The following is a 303-nucleotide window of genomic DNA, read 5'->3' as shown; positions in this document are numbered from 1 at the left end:
CGCATGCGCAGCCGGTCGCACCGCCCTCAGCAGCTAGCAGCTCCGTTAGCTCTCCGTAGCTTCAGATCTGTTATTAAACTGCTTCCTGTCACAGTTTCTCCTCCACCGGGACTCCTCCACACGCAGCGGGAGGAAACCACACCGAGGCCTCAAAGAATATGCCCAAAAACAAAGGTAAGGAGCCGTTATCGCCGTTTAGTTTCCCGCCGTGAAGACACGCAGTGGAAACGTGACACCCAGCAGCTAATGCTAGTTAGCACCGCGCGTTAAAGACTGAACTCAGATCGGTTATAAAGTCACACA

General features: G+C 53.8%; 1 protein-coding gene across 1 annotated transcript in view; it reads left to right on the top strand.

Annotated features, from left to right (window-relative positions):
* The first annotated feature begins 6 nt into the window (after positions 1-6).
* eif1axb (eukaryotic translation initiation factor 1A X-linked b) overlaps positions 7-303 on the top strand; it is a 5,924-nt gene continuing 5,627 nt past the window's right edge. The window contains exon 1 of the mRNA XM_035651971.1: positions 7-174. Within this exon, the coding sequence (XP_035507864.1) occupies positions 159-174 (16 nt within the window). The 5' untranslated portion in view covers positions 7-158. The remainder of the gene's footprint in view (positions 175-303) is intronic.

Source organism: Morone saxatilis, unplaced genomic scaffold, assembly GCF_004916995.1.
Source record: "Morone saxatilis isolate NCDOM2014 unplaced genomic scaffold, NCSU_SB_2.0 Contig0, whole genome shotgun sequence".
Classification (NCBI taxonomy): domain Eukaryota; kingdom Metazoa; phylum Chordata; class Actinopteri; family Moronidae; genus Morone; species Morone saxatilis.
This window is presented reverse-complemented; position numbering and strand designations above follow the sequence as displayed.